The following is a 23,678-nucleotide window of genomic DNA, read 5'->3' as shown; positions in this document are numbered from 1 at the left end:
CCACGCTCAAGGTCCTAAACGATATCATAACTGCCATCAATAAAAGACAATACTGTGCAGCCGTATTCATTGACCTGGCCAAGGCTTTCGACTCTGTCAATCACCACATTCTTATCGGCAGACTCAACAGCTTTGGTTTCTCAAATGTCTGCCTCACTTGGTTCACCAACTGCTTCTCAGACAGAGTTCAGTGTGTCAAATCGGAGGGCCTGTTGTCTAGACTTCTGGCAGTCTCTATGGGACTGCCACATGGTTCAATTATCAGGCCGACTCTCTTCTCTGTATACATCAATGATGTCGCTCTTGCTGCTGGTGATTTTCCGATCCACCTCTACGCAGACGACACCATTCTGTAAACTTCTGGCCCTTCTTTGGACACTGTGTTAACAAACCTCCAGACGAGCTTCAATGCCATACAACTCTCTTTCAACTGCTCTTAAATGCTAGTAAAACTAAATGCATGCTCTTCAACCGATCGCTGCCCGCGGGCGCCTGATTAGCAATCACTACTCTGACGGTTCATATTTAGTACTGTGCACCTTCCATAGTCTGTTCTGGACTTTGGGACTGTGAAGAGACCTCTTGTGGCATGTCTTGTGGGGTATGCATGGGTGTCCAAGCTGTGCGCCAGTAGTTCAAACAGACACCACGGTGCATTGAACATGTCAATACCTCTCATAAATAAAAGTAGTGATGAAGTCAATCTCTCCTCCACTTTGAGCCAGGAGAGATTGACATGCATATTATTAACATTAGCTCTCTGTGTACATCCAAGGGCCAGCTGTGCTGCCCTGTTCTGAACCAATTGCAATTTTCCTAAGTCCTTTTTTGTGGCACCTGACCACACGACTGGACAGTAGTCCAATTCATTTGTAAAGATTGAAAAAGTAAAGGGCCTAGACAGTTGCCTTAGGGATTTCCTGATTCTACCTGGATTATGTTGGAGAGGCTTCAATTAAAAGAACACCCTCTGTGTTCTGTTAGACAGTTAACGCGTTATCCACAATATAGCACGTGGTGTAAAGCCATAACACATCAGTTTTGCCAGCAGCAGACTATAATCGATAATGTCAAAGGCTGCACTGAAGTCTAACAAAACAGCCCCCACAATCATTTTGTCATCAATTTCTCTCAGCCAATCATCAGTCATTTGTGTAAGTGCTGTGCTTGTTGAACGTCCTTCTCTATAAGCACGTTGAAAGTTTGCTGTCAAGTTGTTTACTGTGAAATAGCATTGTATCTGGTCAAACACCATTTTTTTCCAGAAGTTTACTAAGGGTTGGTAACAGGTTGATTGGTCGGCTATTTAATCCAGTAAAGTTTTTTTTACTATTTAATCCAGTAAAGGGTTTTTTACTATTCTTAGGTGGCGGAATGACTTTTGCTTCCTCCCAAGCCTGAGGGGACACACTTTCCAGTTGGCTTAAATTGAAGATGTGAAAATATCGTCCGCTATTATCCTCAGTAATTTTCCATCCAAGTTGTCATTGTTGATGGACAACAATAATTTTTTCACCTCTTCCACACTAACTTTATGGAATTAAAATGCCTGTCTTTCATAATTTATTCAGTTATACTTGGATGTGTAGTGTCAGCATTTGTTGCTGGCATGTTATGCCTAAATGTGCTAATCTTGCCAATTAAAAAATAATTGAAATAGTTGGCAATATCAGTTGGTTTTGTGATGAATGAGCCACCTGTTTCAATGAATGATGGAGCTGAGTTTGCCTTTTTTTCCCAGAATTTCGTTTAAGGTGCTTCAAAGCTTTTTACTATCATTCTTTATTTCATTTATCTTGGTTTCATAGAGTATTTTTTTCTTCTTTTAATTCATTTTAGTCACATGATTTCTCAATTTGCAATAACTTTTCCAATCGGTTGTGCAGCCAGACTTATTTGCCGTTCCTTTTGCCTCATCCGTCTCAACCATTACATTTTTCAGTTCCACATCAATCCATGGGGATTTAACAGTTTTTACAGTCATTTTCTTAATGGGTGCATGCTTATTAGCAACTGGAATAAGCAATTTCATAAATGTGTCAAGTGCAGTGTCTGTTTGCTCCTCATTAAACACCACGGACCAAAAGATATTCAACAACAGGAATCACTACAAAACTTATTGTATGACTTCTTATACATTATATTAGGCCCAGCCTTTGGAACTTTGGTTTTCCTAGATATGGCTACTATATTATGATCACTACATCCGATGGATCAGGATACTGCTTTCAAGCACATTTCTGCAGCACTAGTAAAGATGTGATCAATACATATTGATGATTTAATTCCTGTGCCGTTTGTTTACTGACATATTCAATATCTCCCTATCCCAGTCTGCCGTCCCCACTTGCTTCAAGATGTCCACCATTGTTCCTGTACCCAAGAAGGCAAAGGTAACTGATCTAAATGGCGATCACCCCGTAGTACTCACTTCTGTCATCATGAAGTGCTTTGAGAGGCTAGTTAAGGATCATATCACCTCCACCTTACCTGACACCCTGGACCCACATCAATGTGTATATCACCCCAATAGATCCACAGATGATGCAATAGCCCTATCCCATCTGGACAAGAGGAATACCTATGTAAGAATGCTGTTCATTGACTATAGCTCAGCCGTCAATACCATAGTACCCTCCAAGCTCATCAATAAGCTTGGGGCCCTGGGTCTGAACCCCGCCCTGTGCAACTGGGTCCTGGACTTCCTGATGGGCTGCCCCCAGGTTGTGAAGGTAGGAAACAACACCACTTTGCTGTTCCTCAACACTGGGGCCCCACAAGGGTGCGTGCTCATCCCCCTCCTGTTCACCCATGACTGTGTGGCCTCGCATGCCTCCAACTCAATCATCAAGTTTGTAGATTACACAACAATAGTAGGCCTGATCACCAACAATGATGAGACAGCCTACAGGGAGGAGGTGAGGGGCCTGGCGGAGTGGTGCCAGGAAAATAACCTCAACAAAACAAAGGAGCTTTTTGTGGACTTCAAATTAAATCAAAGTTTATTTGTCACGTGCGCTAAAATACAACAGGTGAAATGCTTACTTACAGGCTCTAACCAATAGTGCAAAAAAGGTATTAGGTGAACAATAGGTAGGTAAAGAAATAAAACAACAGTAAAAAGACAGGCTATATACAGTAGCGAGGCTATACAAGTGGCGAGGCTACATACAGACACTGGTTAGTCAGGCTGATTGAGGTAGTATGTACATGTAGATATGGTTACAGTGACTATGCATATATGATGAATAGAGAGTAGCAGTAGCGTAAAAGAGGGGTTGGCGGGTGGGACACAATGCAGATAGCCCGGTTAGCCAATGTGCGGGAGCACTGGTTGGTCGACCCAATTGAGGTAGTATGTACATGAATGTATAGTTAAAGTGACTATGCATATATGATAAACAGAGAGCAGCAGCAGCATAAAAGAGTGGTTGTGGGTGCACACAATGCAAATAGTCTGGTTAGTCATTTGATTACCTGTTCAGGAGTCTTATGGCTTGGGGGTAAAAACTGTTGAGCAGCCTTTTTGTCCTGGACTTGCCATGCTGTAGTAGAGAGAACAGTCTATGACTGGGGTGGTTGGGGTCTTTGACAGTTTTTAGGGCCTTCCTCTGACACCGCCTGGTGTAGAGGTCCTAAATGGCAGGCAGCTTAGCCCCAGTGATGTACTGCGCCGTACGCACTACCCTCTGTAGTAACTTGCGGTCAGAGGCCGAGCAATTTCCATACCAGGCAGGTTGTGTCGACTTCAGAAGACAGAGAGAGCATGGCCCTATTCACATTGACAGGACCTCAGTGGAGAAGGTGAAAAGCTTCAAGTTCCTCTGTGTACACATAAATGACAATCTGAAATGGTCCACCCACACAGACAGTGTGGTGAAGAAGGCGCAACAAGGTAGAATTGAGAGCATCCTGTCGGGTGGCATCACTGCCTGGTACGCAACCGCAGGGCTCTCCAGAGGGTGGTGCGGTCTGTCCAATGCATCACCGGGGGCAGACTGCCTGCCTTCCAGGATACCTACAGCACCCGATGTCACAGGAAGGCCAAAAAGATCATCAAGGACATCAACCACCTGAGCCACGGCCTGTTCACCCCGCTCTCATCCAGAAAGCGAGGTCAGTACAGGTGCATTAAAGCTGGGACCGAGAGACTGAAAAACAGCTTCTATCTCAAGGCCATCAGACTATTAAATAGCCATCTCTAGCCGGCTATCACCTGCTTACTCAACCCGGCACCTTTGAGGCTGCTGCCCTATCTGCATAGACATGGAATGACTGGTCACTTTTAATGGAACACTAGTCACTGTAATAATGTTTAAATACTGTTTTACTCATTTCATATACTGTACTCTACTGTATTTTAGTCAATGTCAGTCAGACATTGCGCATCCTAATATTTATATACTTCTTAATTCCATTCTTTTACATTTAGATTAGTGTGTATTGTTGTGAATTGTTTGATACTACTGCACTGTTGAAGCTAGGAACACAAGAATTTCGCTACACCCGCAACATCATCTGCTAAATATGTGTATGTGACCAATAAAATTGGAATTGATCCCTAGCTTTTTTTTTTTTTTTGTATTCTAGGGAGTCTCGTGAGTAGACTGGACCCTGGTTTTATGGATACACAATCAATCGTTTTTCCTGTACAGTGAAATTTGTTTGTTAACAAAAATAAAGACTTTTCTTAAACATTACATCTGTAAATTAAGAATAATTATACAATCAGAATAATTTCTTATTTCTTAATTGTACATTTTTTGTCAGTAGGCTAATGTAATTAATTTACTTAAGCTTACTTACTTAAGTTTCCGTTTCTAGAGTGCTTATATATAATTTAACTAGGCAAGTTAGTAAAGAACAAATTCTTAATTACAATGACGGCCTACCCCAGCTAAACCTGGATGACGCTGGGCCAATTGTGTACTGCCCTATGGGACTCCCAAACACGGCCGGATATGATACAGTCTGGATTTGAACCAGGGACTTTAGTGACACCTCTGGCATGGAGATGCAGTGCCTTAGACCGCTGCGCCACTCAGGGAGCACTTATTAAATTCTTTATCTTATATGAAGTAGAAATGCTCGTAAACATTTCCCTGATTTGGTTATACTTTTTTAACCACATTTTTATATTACGCACTATGCGAAGCTGCCAAAAAGATTGATATCGTATCATACACATAGCGTTTTACCTCGGACTTGTATTTTGAAGGCAAAATCTGAAAACGGGAAGTCATGTGGATAGATGCTTCTACGGGTTTCTTCTGTGAAGCTAATGTTAGTGCAATCTGTGATCCTTGGGACGTCCCTACTCTAAACCCATATACCCTAACTATAACCATAACCTAACCCTACCATTTTAAATGTCAACTTCCCAAGGATTCCAGATTGCACCAACCGTGATGCTAATAATACATGTGCTTTATATTCAAAGTTTGTAGTTACCACATCCGGGTCTTTTGCGTCCTTAGTTACCATTCGGAAAGAAAAACATCACCACCCTTGCCTACACAGCTATCAGGTATCTAGGCTATATTTATAATTTAACGAAAAATACAATAGAACATTTGATTTATTTACCAATACACTTATTGCAAAATGCTCTATTCTAATAATGGGTTATGTTAACGTTACCAGAGCACCCATGGATATTACGAGAGGCAGTTTAGATGATATCTCCCGCCCGGCATCCAACGAGCGTTCTCGCCCGGGTAGCCGTGTATCAACTGTGTCACTGCCTGACGTCGGAAGAGTTTTTCATCCCAGCCCGACGTCCCTGGTGGTCCTGAGCGATGATGCCCCCAACAATAAGCAGGTAATGTGCTTGCATGCACACTTTGTGCGTGTAGAACAAGATGACCTGACATATGCTCCTCAAGAAGTAAAGGGTCAAGTCAAGAAAACACATTTGGAATAATGTGTCAAGAAGGGGACACAGTTTGAACCTGATAGTATCTGGTTAATGTTTCACAATTTCCTTTGGGTGGTGGGCCATTCTTGATACACACAGGAAACTGTTGTGGTGAAAAACCCAGCATCATTGCAGTTCTTGACACAAACCTACTACCATACCCAGTTCAAAGGCACTTAACATTTTTGTCTTGCCCATTCACCCACTGAATGACACACATACACAATTCATGTCTCAAAGGTTAAAGAACAATTTTCAAGCCACCTTCTCCCCTTCAGCTACACTGATTTTAAGTCGATGTAACAAGTGACATCAATAAGGCATCACACTGTAGCTTTCACCTGGATTCACCTGGTCAGCCTATGTCATGGAAATAGCAGGCATTCGTAATGTTTTGTATACTCATTGTATAAAAGCACCACCATATTTGGTTCTGTTAGCTAACTGTCCAGGTTGGAGCTTTGTACCTGAAGGTCCCATGTAGAGTCTGTGTTGTGTGGTTGCTGTGCATGTTTGTTCAAGAACCATTTGAGGACCTTAGAATAATTTGTTGTGGTGGAGTTTCTTACACTTTTGTACTGTGTTTGGAGGCTTTGATGATGGCTTTTGGGTCTGGGTAGACAAAATATCCACAGGAAAGTATTATTAAACCGACTTCAACACACAAGTCTTACTGTGTGGTGAATATTTGTTTGCTCGAGACCTAAGACACATGCATGTAATTCATGCATATTAACTGAAGTCTTGCAGCTGTTTTACATGGTTTTGCGCATGTGACAAAAATTTAAACAGCAGTACTTTAAATAATACTTTCCTATGGATATTTTGGCAAAAATGTTGACCCACTGAAGGACCAACCGCACACAGACAACCGATAGAGTAAGTTCAAATGTATCCTCATCCCCAGGCTATTGCGCATATAAGCCTGTGACCATAGAAGTCTATGGAAGTGACCTACTGAGTAAATTATTTGAATCATAACATTTTTGTGAATCACACAGCTAGCTGCGAGGCGTGTTGTGGGAGATGATTAAGCCAAAGCCAATTTGTCCAGGTCTTTCTGTTTTGGCAAACAAAGGCCAAGCTTGATGCGTTGGTCCACCAGACATTTGGGTGGAAGTGTCTGGGAACGACATTAGTTCAAATGTAATTTGATTCAACATTCTGGCTTGTAAGGAAACTTTCTGTCACGCCCTCACCAAAACCACCACCGCGGAGTTATGCCCACCCAGACCCTCCCATATAGACTTAGGTTTGCGGCCGGGAGTCCGCACCTTTGGGAGGGGGGGGTACTGTCATGCCCTGACCTGAGTTTGCTTTGTTTTCTTTATTATTTTGGTTAGGTCAGGGTGTGACAAGGGTGATATATGTGTTTTTGTATTGTCTATGGGTTTTTGTAAGTCTATGGGTTTTCACTAGTCTAGGTATTTATATGTCTATGGTTGCCTAGATTGGTTCCCAATTAGAGGCAGCTGTTTATCGTTGTCTCTGATTGGGAACCATATTTAGGCAGCCATATTCCTTGGGTTATTTCGTTAGTTTTTGTCTATGTGTTAGTTGCCTGTGTCTGCACTTATCATATATAGCTTCACGTTTGTTTAACCCTAACCCTCTAACCCTAACCCTCTAACCCTCACCCTCTAACTCTAACTCTAACCCTCTAACCCTAACCCTCTAACCCTAACCCTCTAACCCTAACCCTCTAACCCTAACTCTCTAACCCTAACCCTAACCCTAACCTAACCCTTTGTTCTTTGTCTTATTAAAGAAGATTTATTCATCTCACGCTGCGCCTTGCTCTCCTCCATACATCGAACGTGACACTTTCCAAGTTTTTGCAGTGCTCTGTTTCAGACTGTATACCAATAATTGGTATCACAGTCTGATTTATTATATTTTAGTCGATGCTCTTATCCAGAGCAACTTACAGGAGCAATTAGGGTTATAAGTGCCTTGCTCAAGGGCACAATCCCTGCTCAGGGATTCGTATCAGCGGCCTTTCAGTTACTGGCCCAATGCTCTTAACCGCTAGGCTACCTGCTGCTCTTAACCGCTAGGCTACCTGCTGCTCTTATTATTAGGCAAGGGTTGAGCAGTGTAGCCTATTTTCAACCAGTAGAAAATGAATGGTGGCAGAAGGCGGTTAACTAACTCTATGTAAACTTTGATAACTTTCTGAACTATACAGAGATAGTAAGAGCATCTTGGTGTGTTCTCTTAACTTGTCTTTTTGTCTTTTACTGTTACCCAGTCCTTACAAGGCAAGTCAACCCTAACCTTTATCCTAAACGTTGCTTTAAATATACTACCATTCAAAAGTTGAGAGAATGCCAAGAGTGGGCAAGGCTGTCATCAAGGCAAAGGGTGGCTACTTTGAAGAAACTCAAATATTACATTTTTTTTATTTGTTTAACACTTTTTGCTTACTACATGGTTCCATATGTGTTATTTCATAGTTTTGATGCCTTCACCATGATTCTACAATGTAGAAATATAGTAAAAATAAAGAAAAACCCTTGAATGAGTAGGTGTGTCCAAACTTTTGACTGGTACTGTATATATGTCTGCCTCTAGTAAGGTTTCTTATTGTAACATATTGCTGGTTATTTCTTGATCCGTGCCTGTTTGGCAACACTTTTCCCACCTCCGAAGGTACAGTATATCCATAATCGGGAGACTTTTCTGATTTGAAAAGTCGTCATTTGCGTCACCAAGGTGTGCCCAAGAAAGATTGAAATAATATTGAGTAGTTATTTATGATGCAAGGTGATTTGTAGATTAGTCAGTTTCGACTCGCCTTTAAAGCCGGCTGCAATGTTGAAAGTGCAAAAGCGAAATTCATGGGAAACTATGCCTCCGCTTCTTGTCTGGAAAGCCCTTAAGACGGAATGTTAATGTTAAAATAACTATACTGTTTTTAACTGTAAACATGACTGCCTCTTGACTTTCCCCATCAATGGGCCTAGAACCTGTGGGTTGAATAGATGTTACAATTACTTTCCTAGGATCACAGCAACTCACATGAAAACCTCAGGTCTCCAGACGAAAGTATTCCTGAGAAAGGTAGGCATAAGTACATATCACTATGACATTTTAGGACGTAGAATACTGAAAAGAAAATGGATGAACATATTTGTATGCATGCATTTCTTTGAATGGATTTCCAGATCACTCCATTGGAGATGTATCTGATGAGGAGAATGAAGATCCAGAACTCCAGAAGGCCATCAAGAAAATGAAAATACTTGACAAAATCTTGGCTTCAAGGATCTCAAATGAAAAAGAGGTCAAGAGAAAAGGAAAGGAGCTCCATCAGAAACTATGGCAGGAACTATTGGTAAGCACAGGGATACGCAGAATACACAGATTAAATTACATTTTAAGAATGTCTATATGTTAAAGGATGTTTCCTACCTATTTCTGTGCAGCAGATAAAGCCCAACAGATCTTCAGAATGGGCAGATGAAGCAGAAAATACAAGGATGTTTTTGTCCCTGGCACCTTCCAGTAGTAAGTGAAATATTAAACAGTAATTCCAGAACGCAGATCAGTGTGGATACTGTTTACAATGCACATTAACTGGAGCTTTGAGGACAATGTACTCATGCCAAATTACTATTCCAAGATATACAGTATAAACCACGTTTTGTTTATCACCATTTTTGATCAGCTTTCTTTTGTATGGGATATGTCACAGCAAATTGATAACATTATTTAGATTCAGTTTCAGAATTTTAATATGGTAATTTACTATTAATATACATGCTACGTGTAATAATCCATTTTCATTTTCCATAGCTCACGGATCCAGTGAAGAATTGGACTTTGCTCCTGTGTTTGGGACTCAAGTGCCTGACAAAGAGTATGAAAGACACAACAGACAAGTGGAGGAAAGTGAGTTTGTTTAAATATGCTGGAACACAATTATACATTTTACATCATAAAGTTGCTCATATATCTGTATGTAGGCCAATGTACTCTGTAACTAGTCCTGTAACTCGTGCTGCCAAACATACCCTCGTAAAACTGACCATCCTACCGATCCTCGACTTCGGTGATGTCATCTATAAAATAGCCTCCAACACTCTACTACTGGTTGAATATAGCTACTCTACTCTGCTAGGTAAAGCCCCGCCTTATCTCAGCTCACTGGTCACCATAGCAGCACCCACTCGTAGCAAGTGCTCCAGCAGGTATATCTCACTGGTCACCCCCAAAGCCAATTCCTCCTTTGGTCGTCTTTCCTTCCTGTTCTCTGCTGCCAATGACTGGAACGAACTGCAAAAATCTTTGAAGCTGGAGACTCATATCTCCCTCACTAGCTTTAAGCACCAGCTGTCAGAGCTGCTCACAGATCACTGCACCTGTACATAGCTCATCTATCTACCTACCTCATCCCCATACAGTATTTATTTATTTATCTTGCTCCTTTTTGCACCCCAGTATCTCAACTTGCACATTCATCTTCTGCACATCTAAAATTCCAGTGTTTAATTGCTATATTGTAATTACTTCGCCACCATGGCCTATTTATTGCCTTAACTCCCTTATCTCACCTCATTTCCACTCACTTTATATAGACTTTTTGTTTTCTTTTGTTCTACTGAATTAATGACTATGTTTTGTTTATTCCATGTGTAACTCTGTTGTTGTATGTGTTGAAATGCTATGCTTTATCTTGGCTAGGTCGCGGTTGCAAATGAGAACTTGTTCTCAATTAGCCTATCTGGTTAAATAAAGGTGAAATAAAATTAAAAAAAATTAAAAAGTAACAACGTTAGGACTATATTGCAATGTAGTTTTATTATTCTACGCTAGATGGCAGTATAACCCTAGGAAACAATGCAACTATTTTGTGGTTTCACTGTGTATTCAGTTTTCTTGATGCTTTCATTCCTGAAAACACTGCATAGGCTACATCTTTCCCTCCAAACTATCCATGAACAACTTTTCCCATCTTGAATTTGCTGTTTGCTGGATGACATGTCACTCAGTCATAGTTTGAGAGCCATGAACATTGTGGAAATGGGCCCTTTTCAATTGAATGTATTTCAGTGGTCCAGAAACTTTAATTGATACATGGTCATTTGGAATACTTCCTTAGATTGTTGACAATGTCTCTCCAAAGCGTCTCAGGAAGATATTAGACAGAGCCTTCAAATGGTTCTTAAACTCCTAAGTTTACACGTTTACCTGCTGGAATCCAAAAATGCATGAACAGCTCCCAGCAGTGGAGGATCCTCAGAGGAGGAAGGGGAGGACCATCCTCAGTAAATTTAATAAAAATAGAAATAGTGAAACATTTAAAAAAGTAATCAATTTTAGGTAAAACTATATTAAATACAGTGCATTCGCAAAGTATTCAGACCGCTTGACTTTTTCCACATTTTGTTACTTTACAGCCTTATTCTAAAATTGATAAATAGTTTATTTCTCCTCGTAAACCTACACAAAATACCCCATAATGACAAAGCAAAAACAGGTTTTTAGAAATGTTTTCAAATGTATTAATAATAAACAAATATCACATTTACATAAGTATTCAGACCCTTTACTCACTACTTTGTTGAAGCACCTTTGGCAGCGATTACAGCCTCAAGTCTTCTTGGGTATAAAGCTATAAGCTTGGCACACCTGTATTTGGGGATTTTCTCCCATTGTTCTCTGCATATCCTCTCAAGCTTTGTCAGGTTGGATGGGGAGCGTCACTGCACAGCTATTTTCAGGTCTCTCCAGAGATGCTTGATTGGGTTCAAGTGGCTCTGGCAGGGCTACTCAAAGGACATTCAGAGACTTGTCCCGAAGCCACTCCTGCGTTGTCTTGGCTGTGCGCTTAGTGTCGTTGTCCTGTTGGAAGGTGAACCTTTGTCCCAGTCTGAGGTCCTGAGCACTCTGGAGCAGGTTTTCAACAAGGATCTCTCTGTACTTTATTCCGTTCATCTTTCCCTCAATCCTGACTAGTCTCCCAGTCCCTGCCGCTGAAAAACATCCCCTCAGCATGATGCTGCCACCACCATGCTTCACCGTAGGTATGGTGCTATATTTCCTCCAGAAGTGACGCTTGGCATCCAGGCCAAAGAGTTCAATCTTGGTTTCATCAGACCAGAGAATCTTGTTTTTCATGGTCAGAGTCCTTTAGGGGCCTTTTGGCAAACTCCAAGTGGGCTGTCATGTGCCTTTTACTGAGGCGTGGCTTCTGTCTGGCCACTCTACCATAAAGGCCTGATTGGTGGAATGCTGCAGAGATAGTTGTCCTTCTGGAAGGTTCTCCCATCTCTACAGAGGAACTCTGGAGCTCTGTCACAGTGACCATCGGGTTCTTGCTCACTTCCCTGACCAAGGCCCTTCTCCCCTGATTTCTCAGTTTGGCCAGGCAGCCTGCTCTAGGAAGATTTTTGGTGGTTTCAAACTTCTTCCATTAAAGAATGATGGAGGCCACTGTGTTCTTGGGGACCTTCAATGCTGCAGAAATGTTTTGGTACCCTTACCCAGATCTGTGCCTCGACACAATCAGGTCTCGGAGCTCTATGAACAATTCCTTCGACCTCATGGCTTGGTTTTTGCTCTAACATGCACTGTCAACTGTGGGACCTTATATATATATATATATATATATATATATATATACACACACACAGGTGTGTCCCTTTCCAAATCCTGTCCAATCAATTGAATTTTCCCCAGGTAGACTCCAATCAAGTTGTAGAAACATCTCAAGGATGATCAATTGAAACAGGATGCATCTGAGCTCAATTTTCGAGTCTTGGCTTGGATTGTTTTTTTCGCCTAGCCATATACAGCTGATGTGTATTTAAGTCTGCCAGCGAAGGGAAAAGGTGAGAGGAGGAGAGCTCATAGATGCGAGAAGGAATACAACCTGGCTGCTATGAAAGTGAACTGTGTTTACGTGTGGTCAGGGGTCTATTCATTCCGCCGATTCTGTTAAAAAAAACGTTTCTAAAATAGAAGCAAATTTAACGAAACGGGGATAAACATACTTGAATTTGTCCACCCTAGATCAGCTAGATGCAGGCAAAATGTTCTCTCGACCTGTGTGCATCTACATTGTAAACATTCATTCATAGGCTAGGTTGTAGCAACCTCATGATGGGTATATGGAACATTTGAGTATCATTCATGTAGTAGCCTATCAATGTTACATTGAACTGGGTGAATGGAATATGAATGACAGTCATCCAATATGCTGTAATAGAAATAAGGCCATGCTCATGAAAAAAACAAAAACATCCTCCTGTACCAACCGCCACATGTACCAACCGCCACTGACTCCCACACAGGTGAAAAGGACCTCAACACCACAGCAGCAGACTTGGCAGAAGTGTGTCACGAAGAGAGGGCAGACGAGTCAGAAGGCAGCTGGAGTGGGGTTCCCAGGGGCAAAAATAAACAAGACTTTGTGAAGAAAAATATTGAGGTATGTCAAAGTTCATGTTGGGCAAAGTGCATGACTTTGGAGTCTCACATTACTCATGTTATGTTTTTTCAATGGGAAATTAATATAGTTCTTCAACTCAAAGACTCAGGGGCCTGATTTGAAAATAACTACAATCTGATCTGATGAATGATTGTTGTCACTACTTTGTCAAACATGACAGTTGGCGAGTGGTGCTGGAGGCCCAGTGCAGATGACACAGGAGGAGAAGTATCGTCTCGAGGAGCTCCTCAGAGACATGGAGGAAGGGGACAATGCTGGGAAGGCAGGCTGTGAGGTAGGCCAAAATACAGCCCTGATGGTGAGCATGTGGTGTAGGAGGACTCATGTTTTCAAGTGTCTAAATGTGGCAAACAGAGTTCATCTAGACTGCACCATTTGTCTCTCTCGCACAGCACTTGGTCTACACACAAACATTTCACTTAATATGTTTAGGGTAGTAGTAGCCAGTAATCACTCGTTATCATGTATTGAGCAACGTCTTTCAAGCACTGTGTTACTCACACAGCTGTTATGGTTGTTGATATGGCCATTACTCATGAGTACACAGAGAAACTGTTTAAATGATCTACCGTTTTGAAGTAATTTGCTAATCAAATCGAAGTGGCCTAACTAAACTGGCCTAAACGCTGACCTACTTTACAATTACAGCATATGTTGTAATATACACTACCGTTCAACCGTTTGGGGTCACTTAGAAATGTCCTTGTTTTTGTAAGAAAAGCACAAAAAAAATGTCCATTAAAATAACGAAATATTTATCAGAAATACAGTGTAGACATTGTTAATGTTGTAAATGACTATTGCAGCTGGAATATTTTATGGAATATCTACATAGGTGTACAGAGGCCCATTATCAGCAACCATCACTCCTGTGTTCCAATGGCATGTTGTGTTCGCTAATCCAAGTTGATCACTGGCAGCTTCATGAAATAGTACCCGCAAAATTATCTCTCAACATCAACAGTGAAGAGGCGTCTCCTGGATTCTGGCCTTCTAGGCAGAGTTGCAAAGAAAAAGCAATATTTCAGACTGGCCAATAAAAAGAAAAGATTAAGATGGGCAAAAGAACACAGACACTGGACAGAGGAACTCTGCCTAGAAGGCCAGCATCCCGGAGTCGCCTCTTCACTGTTGACGTTGAGACTGTTGTTTTGCGGGTACTATGTTTAGCTGGGTAGCTGCCAGTTGAGGACTTGTGAGGCTTCTGTTTCTCAAACTAGACACTCAAATGTACTTGTCATCTTGCTCAGTTGTGCACCGGGGCCTCCCACTCCTTTTTCTATTCTGGTTAGGGCCAGTTTGCGCTGTTCTGTGCATGGAGTAGTACACAGCATTGTACGAGATCTTCAGTTTCTTGGCAATTTCTCGCATGGATTAGCCTTCATGGAATAGACTGACGAGTTACAGAAGAAAGTCCTTTGTTTCTGGCCATTTTGAGCCTGTAATCGAACCCACAAATGCTGATGCTCCAGATACTCAACTAGTCTAAAGAAGGCCAGTTTTATTGCTTCTTTAATCAGAACAACAGTTTTCAGCTGTGCTAACATAATTGCAAAATCGTTTTCTAATGATCAATTACTTTTAAAGTGATAAACTGGGATTAGCTAACACAACGTGCCATTGTAACACAGGAGTGATGGTTGCTGACAATGGGCCTATGTACGCCTATGTAGATATTCCATAAAAAATCTGCCGTTTCCAGCTACAATAGTCATTTACAACATTAATAATGTCTACACTGTATTTCTGATCAATTTGATGTTATTTTAATGGGCCATTTTTTTTTTCAAAAACAAGGACATTTCTAAGTGACCCCAAACCTTTGAACGGTAGTGTAGTTTAGATTTGGGCAAATCCACGGTAACAGAGTGATGCTGAGACTCAGAATTTTCACTTTAAAATGTATGTCAAACTAAGCACAATGGTTGCAAAGTTAAACAAGCCAAAGGTGAAATATCTGAGTCACTGCATGACTCTGTTACTGTTGAATTGCCCATATGCACGTTTTGAAACAATGACTACTTGGCAGCAACGGTAGCTGATTTTGACTCCCCATAGTCATTATTTACCAGATGTCATGTGCCATGCAAAGGTCACAGGGATTGCCACATCTTCTGAATATTAGACAGCAATCTTATTTAGGATTATGGTTTATTGGTATGTGCAGAAAATCTGTACTTATGCAGTGCCAGGTGCATTTGAATAGCCGCCTGTATTCCTATGTTTAATATAATTTGTGAGAGTGTTTGCCACCTGGAGCAGACAGTTTTCTGTTCTGCAGCCACCCACTGACCCACACCCTGTAAACTTCAAATGGTTGATTTTTAGGTGCAATTTTCCCCTAATGGCTTAGCTGGCAGCTGTGGCTGCGAAGCCTGAATTTTGAGGTCAGTTATGATGAACCTTGCCCGTCTGATGAGAGGACCTAGACTAGCACTTCTCTCACATACGGTACCATTTAGTCTGACCCGGACTGCCATGCATCTCTGGAACATCTTGCCAACGTTTTGAAGTCTGGCTGCTGTATTTATGATGGTTTCCTTTACTTTTTTAGAACAATACTGCTGTAATTACGTGGCGGATATCAAACCGAGAGGAGCATACATATAGATGCTGGGGTCTTTTATTGGTTAGAATTAGACTTCCTGTTATTGCGTGGCGTGCTGTTATGAATGGCTGTTGAATAGGGAGCACGTATTTCATGTTGATAGTCAGGAATCCACAGTGACCATGCGGGCAAGTGCACCCAGACAGGGAACTTGGCAGGGCCAAGTAGGACTCATAATCAGTTACAGGCCATAGCGCTGCGCCTGTGTCTCTCCTCCTGAAACACTTTCATGATGGCCTTGCCTCCATTACTAGTACGATCCTCAACTGCATATTGTACTAGAAACCTGGGGTGATAAACATGGCATCACACTGAGTGCTCTTTGAAAGGCTGCCTTTCCATAAACACAGGAAGACTTCTCTCTTTCGAAAGTGAATCGCTTAGGTCTACCTCAGGTCCCACTGTGTTTGGCTGTAGTTTTTCCTTAAATTAATCTTACAGATCATAGGTACAGTAATACAGTATATAGGCCTTTTGATACAGGGTGTTGAAGAACAACTCTGTGCGTCATTCTCTATGCCTCAACAATATAAATAAATGAATAATGTGTCCAGGACCCTGGATAGCTCTGTTTTATCATGTCTCCTCCTAGATCAATCCTGTTGTGCTGCACATCCAGTAGCTGACTGATTAGTCTGTTAATGTGTCAATTTGTGCTCCTAGAAATTAGACGGTCCTCTTTTTACATTCACATTCTATCATTCTACTGTATTCACATTCGATTGGTCGACTATATTACTGCATCTTTTTATCACAAAGTAATCTCCCACAAAAAACAACTGTAACTGGGCATATAACTAATGGGTTATAATGTTATTCAGATGGGTCATTTTGAAGTCTTTGGTTTGTGCTAGTTGGTAGTGGAAGCTTTATGGCTCTGTTTGTTGATAAAATATTCTCCTGTTCACTCATCTTCATGCACTGAGATCATAGCGTAAAAGGGTTTGGCTCTCTCTGTGGAGCCGCTACTGAGATCTCTGAGCTTAGCAGAAGAGCTGCTGGACATGTCTTAGCTCATTACTGGGCCCAAAATGAGCTCACCATCCACCTGTGATTCATATGATATAATGTAAGCCTTACGAGACAGTCACTCATTGTGAGGCAGAGGCAATTGTTAAATATTTGGCATTTTGGAGAGTTCTTGGCAAGACCCATGGAGCAGTGACCAGTAGTCTGTCTTCTCTCCAAAAGCGAATTCCGGGTGCAAGAAAGAGTTGTATTTAGAGTACCTTTCGTAAAGAGTGTGTAATTTGTGACAGTAGTTTGGATGGGAGGTCAAATAGTCCAATTTTATATTTGAATAATAACCGGAGGGTAGATTTAACTTGGACATGGCTTCGGTTCAGTTTTGAAGATATAGGGTTTGCCAAGTATTTCTGACAGAATTCTCAGTTGGGAGTCTGTTTTTTGGGCTCAACCTTTTTAATTTTTATTTTATTTGGGGGACATTTTTGTGCCCTTGCTACTTGGAGGGAGGGACCGCTTGTCATATACTACAGCCTATATGTTGTCTTCTTCCTAGGGAGACATGTGGGCCGCTCCAGTGCAAGCGGGTGAGGGTTACACCCCCGAACCAACAGAACGAGACCAGCTAATTCACATTGACTCCAGACTGCAGCTTCTCCTTCCTGTTGAAGACTTCCTGTCTGTGCGAAGCCCCTACCCTGACCACAGTCTGCCCCAGGCCCAGGTATGTACTGTACAGCCCAAATGTCTACTGCCTAATAGGTCTGGGTTCACAAAGGTGCCATTAACTACTCAAAACACCATCTCTACTTGCAAAGAGCCAAGGTCATTAAGACTCATAACATGGTCAACACAGTGGGACATCAACTACAGACTCTTGTAAAAGCTCTGTTCATTGAACCTCAGGCAGACCCAGTTTAATAAAATGGGAAAATTTGTAATTTTGTGTTGTTAGTTTGCACCCTAACTTTAGTACTCTCATGTTGAGTCATATTTCCCCAACACCCATGCTAAATATAACATAGTTTACCCCTTGTAAATTGTAAAAAAAACAACAACAAAAAAACAACAACATCAGCAAATTGTAGGCTACTTTTAGGTTACTGCTAGACTGAGCTTAAGAATTGCCCAATAAATATTCATTCACTTTTCATATGTTGCATGCGCAAATCTATCTGGCTCTTACCCATGCTAATGCAGTACAGCAAAGTATATGCACATCTAAAAAAATCTGGGTTTGAGGCAAAGGATGATGGGAACGATTTCCCTTCATAGAACTACCACAATGGAAGAGGAACATTGTGTCCATTGATTCACATGAGGATTCCAACATCTCCTTGTGTGCTGTTTGAACGTACTGTTCTGGAGTGGCATGGTCATTTATCTGCTCATTCAAAAAACCTATGTGCTACTTGAAAGTCAACTCTCAACTGTTTACCATTTCATCACTGGATATATCATTTATCTTAGATTTTCATTTCAATGGCAGAATAACAAGGTGAATTCATTCAGCTTCTACATTAGGAAAGCAGAAGATGTACTTTTTCTTCAGGTTAGGTAGATGAGACTGAGCTTGTTGAGGAGCCTAGATAAGACTTGGTAAGGCATGACTCCTGTGGCTCTCCTCGTTTACTGGGTCTTTGCAGAAGAGGAATCAACACAATAAAAGACAACAATAGTCATAATCAGTATTGATACCTCTTCGGTAAGGACCATTTTTGAGGACATTTAAGTTCATTGTATTGGCACCAGATTATCTTTTGTCCTCACTTTAGTGACTTCTCCCAGACATGAGCTCACTCAGAATTATCTCAGAACCTTATTGCTAAATTCACTAGGCCAGATGGCATCCTCATCAGTGTCTTTTGTTGAGGCCGTGTTCCTGGGGAAGATGTTTTTGAAGTCATAAAATGTTTTAGGATAAGAATTTTGAGCATCTAGGGTATCATTTAATTCTGTCACTGATTGGATCACAACTTGGAAAAAGAATGGCCATGGAATCCCAGCTTTTCAATGTCAAGTTCACGTTGTATTTCGTAATGTCCTGAGTATTTATTGTGCTGGAGAGGAGTAGATGAATCTCTGCCTGTCCGATTTGACTTTTTCTCATGCTCCCACCAGAGGCCTAGATCTTTTCAAACATTCAAAGAATATTAGTTACAGAATGTGACACTGAAGGGACCATGCAAAGTTTGATTTCGAAAGGTAAAAATAATATATCCAGTGTGATGTTGCAAGCGGCTGTGCCCATAAAATAGTTTTTAGCAGTTTGATTGCCATGTCTGAGGGGGCAGGGACTTGATGCTATGGTCACAGTTATGGCATGCGCATTAAAGCTGGAGTACAGTGTTGTCACGCCCTGGTCTTAGTATTTTGTGTTTTCTTTATTATTTTGGTCAGGCCAGGGTGTGACATGGGTGATTTATGTGTCTTGTCTAGGGGTTTATTAGATTTATGGGGTTGTGTTTAGAAGAGTTGTCTAGGAAAGTCTATGGTTGCCTAGAGTGGTTCTCAATCAGAGGCAGGTGTTTATCGTTGTCTCTGATTGGGAATCATATTTAGGCAGCCATATTCTTTAGGTCTCTTGTGGGTGATTGTTTCCTGTCTTTGTGTTTGTTGCACCAGTTAGGACTGTTTTGTTTTTTCACGTTTCTTGTTTTGTATATTGTTCATTTTTTCATCAAAGATGTATAAAGATAACCACGCTGCATTTTGGTCCTCCTCTCTTTCCAGAAGAAAACCGTAACAAGTGTCAATAAATCAAGACCTTGTTCTGTCTGCATTTTTGTCCAATTTTTGCTATTGACATGTTCTGTTCAATGTTCTCTACCTATATAGTACTCTGAATACCCAAATTAATGTTGTTAAGTTCAAAAGAATACAATATAAAAATTGTTGACACCATTCAAACTAATGAGGGTTTGGAACTTTAAAGCCAATTATCTGAGAATCATCTTTTGGCAGATAGAATGTTATAGTCCCAAGCTCTCTAAATCACTATACACACCAGCCCTTCATTCTGCCTCAGTGGCGGTAAATCCAAGGGTGGTCGTAAAATTATATGCTTTTGTTTTGTGGTTGCCTTTCTTCTCGGCAGTAGCTTGCACGAGTCCGACTCCTAATTGAAACCGTTTGGATGCACTGTAGTAACCTGCTTACGTGCCGTACACACACCGCCAAGTTATCGGAAAAAGTGATTTATTGGAAAGGTCTTCCTTGCTCACACTATACAAAATGAAACAGAGTGTGTCTTTTTGAAAAACACATGTTAACCTTCAACTAACAGATTGCTGTTGGAACAATCTAATTTCAGATCGATGATTTTCTACATTTGACATGGAAGAGGCAACTGTTTAAGAGTTAACACCCCATCATGCCCAGAGCTTAATGACAGGGCTGCTCAACATAGAGAAGTGCCAGCCCCACACATGGCACAACCTTATCCCTTTCATTTAGAGGCATCCTGATACAGTTCCAGCATACTACATGCAGATGGAATAGTGTCTCCTTAATCGTATTCTTAATCTCATCATACTGCAGTGATATTTTTTACTATTTTGGAGTCCGGTGTCTCAGACCAAGGCAGAAAATACATTTGAAATGCCTTTTTTTGTTACTGAGACCTTCTACCACTCACGCATATCTTAGTTAGGGTGTGGTCTTGTCTACATCCTGGTTTGTAGTCAGACATGCAGCCTTTGGTTTAGTGGTGGACCTAGCCCAAGTTGAGTTACTTGACGCTGACGTTTGATTTTGAAGTTCTCTTTTATACATACCTCCACTCTAATGTAAAACACTGGCATGCAGGCCTTGGTGGATATTGTACTGATTTAAATGAAAGATGCATGGATTCCTGAAAATCCATTTTGTTAAATGGCTCATGAACCAGATTCTAAGAAGCATCCGTCAAATGGCCCTTTCACGGCAGGGGTGTCTCCTGTCTCAGGTGGAAGGCTTACATAAGAGAGGCCCTGGACTCGTTCCCCTTCCATGTTTTGCTTTTTATTCTAGGAAGTGGCCATGTTTCATATCAATCTCATACCTGTGTTATAAACATATAGTTGACCTCACCTTGTTGCAAATAGGATGTGGTACTAAGAAGTTGTGGACATGGCTGCCTATCATTACTGTATATGCACCAGCCCCTTACAGTGTGTTTGTGTGGGAATGTGTGTACCACCCACATGTTAAATCTAGAGGTGGGGACTCAGTTATGAGCATCAGCTGTTGAGTGGTGCAGCTTTTACATATCTGTATAACACATGCTATTCCTGCAAGAGGGGGCTGGTAGAGAATGTAGTGGTCAAAAGGGGTGGTCACCATGGCAGCAGATGCAGTGGGATTTGACTATGGAACAATTTCCTTAGTGACTGTTGCGATTGCACCTGATCTTTCTCCCAAGAATATCAAGGCCTTGTTAACGTTTGCCTCGTAACTCCAGCATTTCTATTGTTGTGTGCTGGCAGGTTATTTCTGCTATAAGGCTATGAGGTCACTTTGTGGGTTTTGAAGAAACCTATGGTTTCACTGCACTGAATGGTGAGTCAGAGACCAACACAGAAAACACCCTGTTGACCACCACATGAGCAGAGTGTTGACTAGGCCTATACTTTGCAAACTCAGCTTATTTGATATCTTAAACTCCTTAGCAGCTTTGGCAATGTGTACTAGCCCGTCTTGCCATGCCATCGCTACAGGACTAACAAATTGCACCGAGACTTTACAGATGGTGTCATCTCTCAAGCAATCACAAATATTCCCTAGTCCTAGAATGACCTAGAATGTTGTATGAGGAGGTGTTTTGTTCCACGTTTTGAGCACTTCTGTTTGTTTTTCTTTCCCAAGACCCACTGTGATATTGATATGACAAAATGGGGCCGGTGTAGATTTCAACAGAACAATATCAGTTCCTCTAATCCTTTGCCAATAGGAAGATGGGAGTAGAGTTCTTTGCCTTAATATTAGAAGAAAATGCCCTCCTTGATATATTAAAAACACTGCCGAAGGCAACAATACAAAAGGTATGTTCTGTTTCTGTGCATCTGCTTTAGTTTTAAAGTCCAACTTGTAGTACATTGCACATTGTTAAACCAATCTGACACAGTTGAGCACCAAGCCATTTAGACTAGCACGACCAAGGCAAGAGATGACAAGGCGGCCAACCTACGGTCTGGTATCAACCTTAATTTGAGGATAAAGTATAAAACAGGATGGTAAAGAGAGCTTGGCCTTGGGAGCAGTGAGATGTCATCTGGTGGCACTTTAATGTTTCTTGCCTGGGTAAAGAGACTGTACTCCACACCCTTCCCTTCCCTAGCCTGTAATTCCCATGAAACAGGTTTATAGACTCTTTATAAACACGTTTCCCATTGGTGTTATCCACAGGAACACTGGTGTTTATTTATTTGGTTAACTTGCATTGTTTTCTTTTTTATTCCGATGTTAGACTCATGAGATTGATGTAGGCCTGGGCCTATACTAGTGATACAATGATACATGGTTTTAAGAAACAAAGGCACTGCAAGCTATTTATAATATGCCTTCTAATAGCCTAAAGCAGGCAATCCTTTATGGGAATCAATTCCCTAGTAACTTGCCTTGCCTGATACAGTTGTAATGATATTATAGATATAGCCAGTCGTTCAGCAGTAGGACAGGAAATGAACACATTTTCCTGCAGTCACTACTTGTCTGAATGTATGGCCCTGGCCAGCTATATATTAACTACTGGCACTGCTCCCTGTTCAGCAATCTGTGTCCTTTAATAAACGTCATTGTATAATTAAGCAATGAGGCCCAACGGGGTGCGGTATATGGCCAATATACCACTGCTAAGGGCTGTTCTTAATCCCTGAATGCTGATTGGCTGACAAAATATTTATTTTTACTGCTATAATTACGTTGGTAACCAGTTTATAATAGCAATAAGGCACCTCAGGGATTGGTGGTATATGTCCAATATATGTCCAATAACGGCTAAGGGCTGTATCCATACACTCTTGCGTCCTGTGTAAGAAGTAAGAACAGCCCTATTGGCAATATACCACAAACCCCCGAGGTGCCTTATAAGTTTCTCAACTTATTCATGTGCGTCATTCTTTGGCTAAAGTTATCTCTACTTCATATTGTTGAAGGGTCTAAAGGGGGGATGCCAGTGGTTAGTAGTCTACAATGTCTCCCTATGCTTTAGCTGAAGTGTTGGGTTGTGATGTGTTGAATAGCATAAACACAGAGGCAATAGATTACAACTGATGTTAGTATAGGTCCTCCTTTGCCGAGAAATTATACCCATGCAAGACTTCAAAAAGATTACACACTATAATTTCCTCCAAGCTTTACATATGGTTCAATTGTATTGCATGCCTGTTATAAGACATAATATTTGTGCAATATTGTATTCCATGTTCTTTTTGGGTACTAGATAAGCCATGAGGTTTTGATCTACGGAACAATGATTGCTCCAGACCACCCTCAGTTCCCCAGGAAGGAACTATAAAGTCCAGATGACCCACGAGTACATCTTCTAATACCTCAGGAATGTCCCGCAATCAGAATGTCATCTGCTGATGATCCAGCATGCTGTTGTAAAAGCTGAACTCTTGTGTGAGGGAAGGAAAAGGTCAACTTCGACACAAGCTAATATTGTAACTAGGACATTTGAAAGATGTAAATATACAGTGCCTTGCGAAAGTATTCGGCCCCCTTGAACTTTGCGACCTTTTGCCACATTT

The 23,678-nt window shown here is 41.2% G+C and overlaps 1 protein-coding gene across 1 annotated transcript in view; it reads left to right on the top strand.

Annotated features, from left to right (window-relative positions):
* Nucleotides 1-5,227: 5,227 nt before the first annotated feature.
* fsip1 (fibrous sheath interacting protein 1) overlaps nucleotides 5,228-23,678 on the top strand; it is a 55,383-nt gene continuing 36,932 nt past the window's right edge. Inside the window, exons 1-9 of the mRNA XM_021584768.3 lie at nucleotides 5,228-5,527; nucleotides 5,644-5,821; nucleotides 8,923-8,980; nucleotides 9,085-9,254; nucleotides 9,346-9,427; nucleotides 9,716-9,811; nucleotides 13,216-13,352; nucleotides 13,534-13,647; nucleotides 17,504-17,671. Of these exons, the coding sequence (XP_021440443.3) occupies nucleotides 5,651-5,821; nucleotides 8,923-8,980; nucleotides 9,085-9,254; nucleotides 9,346-9,427; nucleotides 9,716-9,811; nucleotides 13,216-13,352; nucleotides 13,534-13,647; nucleotides 17,504-17,671 (996 nt within the window). The 5' untranslated portion in view covers nucleotides 5,228-5,527; nucleotides 5,644-5,650. The remainder of the gene's footprint in view (nucleotides 5,528-5,643; nucleotides 5,822-8,922; nucleotides 8,981-9,084; nucleotides 9,255-9,345; nucleotides 9,428-9,715; nucleotides 9,812-13,215; nucleotides 13,353-13,533; nucleotides 13,648-17,503; nucleotides 17,672-23,678) is intronic.

This window comes from Oncorhynchus mykiss, chromosome 25 (genome assembly GCF_057628025.1).
Source record: "Oncorhynchus mykiss isolate SJ-2025 chromosome 25, ASM5762802v1, whole genome shotgun sequence".
Lineage (NCBI taxonomy): Eukaryota > Metazoa > Chordata > Actinopteri > Salmoniformes > Salmonidae > Oncorhynchus > Oncorhynchus mykiss.
The sequence above is the reverse complement of the archived record's forward strand: the minus strand, read 5'-3'. Positions and strand labels throughout refer to the sequence as shown.